The sequence below is a fragment of the Micropterus dolomieu genome, linkage group LG22 (assembly GCF_021292245.1).
Source record: "Micropterus dolomieu isolate WLL.071019.BEF.003 ecotype Adirondacks linkage group LG22, ASM2129224v1, whole genome shotgun sequence".
In the NCBI taxonomy this organism is placed as follows: Eukaryota; Metazoa; Chordata; class Actinopteri; order Centrarchiformes; family Centrarchidae; genus Micropterus; species Micropterus dolomieu.
This window is the reverse complement of record NC_060171.1, coordinates 34,946,117-34,949,711: the sequence shown is the minus strand read 5'-3', so window position 1 is coordinate 34,949,711 and position 3,595 is coordinate 34,946,117. Positions and strand designations below refer to the sequence as shown.

General features: G+C 39.6%; 1 protein-coding gene across 5 annotated transcripts in view; it reads left to right on the top strand.

Moving 5' to 3' along the window:
- Positions 1-2,738, top strand: part of wu:fa25f02 (salivary glue protein Sgs-3) — a 31,461-nt gene extending 28,723 nt beyond the window's left edge. For all 5 annotated transcript variants that reach the window (XM_046036375.1, XM_046036377.1, XM_046036380.1 and 2 more), the window contains one exon: positions 550-2,738. In XM_046036375.1, coding sequence (XP_045892331.1) covers positions 550-1,556 — 1,007 coding nt within the window. In that variant the 3' untranslated portion in view covers positions 1,557-2,738. The remainder of the gene's footprint in view (positions 1-549) is intronic.
- The last annotated feature ends 857 nt before the right edge of the window (positions 2,739-3,595 follow it).

The following is a 3,595-nucleotide window of genomic DNA, read 5'->3' as shown; positions in this document are numbered from 1 at the left end:
TAGATTTAACTGCTAAGTTCCTATATCACTGTATAGGATTTATTTATATAGGATATAGGACACTATATTAGATTTAACTGCTAAGTTCCTATATCACTGTATAGGATTTATTTATATAGGATATAGGACACTATATTAGATTTAACTGCTAAGTTCCTATATCACTATATAGGAACTTAGCAGTTAAATCTGGCATTAAAATCATGGGTGTTAAAAATCACAAAAAATAGCCTCCAACCCCATCCACCGCCTACACATTGAGTTTTAGCTCCTTAGATTCTGTATCAAGCTTTTAAACACTGTAAAATGAAAGGTACCACTTGCCACACTGGGTATGTGATATAAAAGTGGGTGTGTTTACCAGTGTCAACTGAAGATGTCTGAATACTTTACAAAGCTTTTATCACCAGTGTTTCTTTGGTCAATTTTTTGTCTGTTACATAGGCTTTGGTTATGTTATTCAGATCTATCATGTTTTATAATGATTTATTGTAGTTTCCTTAGTTTAACTTAGTCATTCATTGATTTTTTTACTTTTTTCTTTCCCAGGTGATGATGGTGTTGTCGCTGAAAATGCTCAAGTTAACAGTTCATCAGACCAACCTGCAGAAGGAATGCATTTATTCACAGCCTCACCATCCAATCAGCTTCCATCAACAGAGACAGTCACAAGGCCTGCCGCCACAAGCTCGCCCACACAGGCTGCTCATACTGGATCCATTATCAGCACTGGTGCTATTACATCCACAACTGCAGAGCCTGTTAGGAATGTACCCACAGTCCCTGTACTAGTGACTTCTACAACCACATCTACGACCACGACCACAGCCACACCACCACCACCATCTACAACCACAACACCAATGCCTACAACAACAACCAAAACATCACCGATATCAGCAACAACCACAGCGACACCCACAACAACACCCACAACAACACCCACAACAACACCCACAACAACACCCACAACAACACCCACAACAACACCCACAACAACACCTACAACGACACCCACAACGACACCCACAACGACAACCACAACAACAACCACAACAACAACCATAACAACACCAACACCTACAACAGCAAAAGCAGCACCACACCCTGCAACAACTGTGAAAACGACCACACTTACAAGAGGGAACACTGTTGCCATCACTACTACCACAGGTACAAAGTCACCTCTACCACCACCATCATCATCTGCTGCCACGCCACAGCCAAATATAAGTACTGGGATGCACCCAATTCAAACCTTCTCTTTACCCACAAGGCCTGCTACCATAACTGTTACCGGTACCATTACTTCCGCCAATCACAATGAGCCAGCTGCCTCGGGTACAAGGGTTGCCATGGTAGAAGTAGCGGGGGCTGCTCTGACCAGGCAGCTGGTGGACACAGCGTCTTTACTGGCTGTCCTGCTCTTTGGGCTTCTCTTCTTCTTGGTCACGGTGGCTGTATTCGTCACACAGGCCTACGAGAGCTACAGGAGGAAGGACTACACCCAGGTGGACTACCTGATCAACGGCATGTATGCCGACTCTGGGGTGTGAGGGGACAGGGTGGCACAATTCATGGAGATCGTTGTTGGAGTCAGAGACTGTAAAATGGAAGGTGGGCTGGATGGTAGAACGGTGGTGCTGTGAATTCACAGGGTGAAGGTCAGTTTAGTTAATTTCTACTTGTACCTGAACTAACAGTGAGCAGTTCTCACCGACCAGACTCTGTTCTGATCTGTTTCTATCATAACAGTCCCACTTAATGCTTTGGGCTTCCATGCTTCTCCTCCTTTGATGGTTTGAATGTGAAGTTTGCCTTGTCCCATTTTTGCCAAATGTTGAGCAATATAAATGGAGATTTCCTGGATGTAACTCCAATTCTTTGGTCCTCTAACAGGTTGGCTATTGGCCCATAATTTCCCCCACATTGCTGGTCAGTCCAGTTGTAGTTGGTTTTAGGGTGGCTGGACCAATCATCATGCTTCCAAGGTGACAAATCTCAACAGATGCTCTTGTCAGTTGAGGTTTCATTTCCAGGAGAGCTGTTTTGTTTGTTAGACTGAAAAAAGACATGTTTTTTGGGGTCGTCTTTTTTTTTTTTTTATATTCTCTGGCTGTCTGTTACTGTCCCTTATCAGATGAACTTAGTCACATAGAAGTCTAGTGGTCATTAAGGACTAGGACTGTAAGTTTTTCAAAAAGTCACCACATAAGTTGATTTGTATGCAACCATATAGCGTAAGACATTTCCCCTATGTTCAAATAAATGTTCAAATTTTGAGTAAAAAGGAAGAGCCCTTTTAAGGACCAAAGCATATTTGTGAATAGTATGACCCAGATGTGACTTTCAGTTTTTAGTAAATAACAAAATACTTATTCCACTAAACATGTAAATGCATGTAAATGCATGTAAATGCAGTAAATTCATTATAAATGTCTTAGTCAACTTAGACCCTAATGTCCAATTAGTTGACTGTTTGACTAACAAGGAACAGCTCTTATATTAGAACGTCTAAAACACATCACATCACATTGGAAATGAACCAAGATGTGTATAATGAAACATTCCCACATATGTGGGGAAGAAGCACATCAATAGGGATGAGTGATAATTGAGTATGATGAGTATGATCATTTATCAACTCTCAGCCATACGAGTATATGATCGTTTGTGTTATAGTTTTTCAAAATGGTTTGTCCAAATTTAATTAAAAACTAACAAATAGTCTTCCTTAAGATTTTGTTTTGCACATTTTAATAATTTTGTCTGATGTAATGCATAACAGTGGAGCACTATTAATAGTTGTCATCAGTTCAATAATTTTACATATAACTTACATGGCAGTAACAATTGGCCATATGGGAAACTCCTTAATGATACTGTGATCTTGATGTCAACTATATTGCCCAGCCATACACTTTTTCATTACATTTCCACCTCTGTCAAATATTTTCACTTCCAGTAAGGCAAAGGTCACAATGATTGATTGTTCAACTGATGCTAGCTTAAAGATATGTCATTTTGCTGCAGTGTTCAACATCAAACCCAGACCACTGCTGATATTTTGAAAGTGGTCATAGTGAAGTTGTCCTCACCTTGCTGTAGTGATGTAGAAGTGTATTTTAGGGTGTGTCAGGATGCTGTGACATCACTGTTGCCTGTAGTTACAGGAAACCACAGCCCAAGCAAACACAGGTATTCAGGTGTTCACACAGGTTGTTTTTTGTGCAATGAGGAATTATTAGCAGAGCAAGATTTTCTGGTGCAACCTCACCTACTTCCAAGGTGCACAGAGAAGGGGAAGAAAGTAGGGCTGGGCAATACAACAACAATAATGGTGATAATTATCGCAATATCATTTTCCTCAATAACAATAAAGCAAATGTTCAATATATCGTCAATGAATGATTATGATGATAAATTATTTAATTATTTTGAATGAAAAACTAATCACTGAATTTGTCTATTAAGATATTTATTTTGTTGAGGAAAAGGGACTGAAAAAGACTTACTAATCAAATTTTTTGAAAGAATCTTTTCATAATTGTTTTAAATATTCCTCTACCTCAGATTTGTGAAGTGATCCACTGTT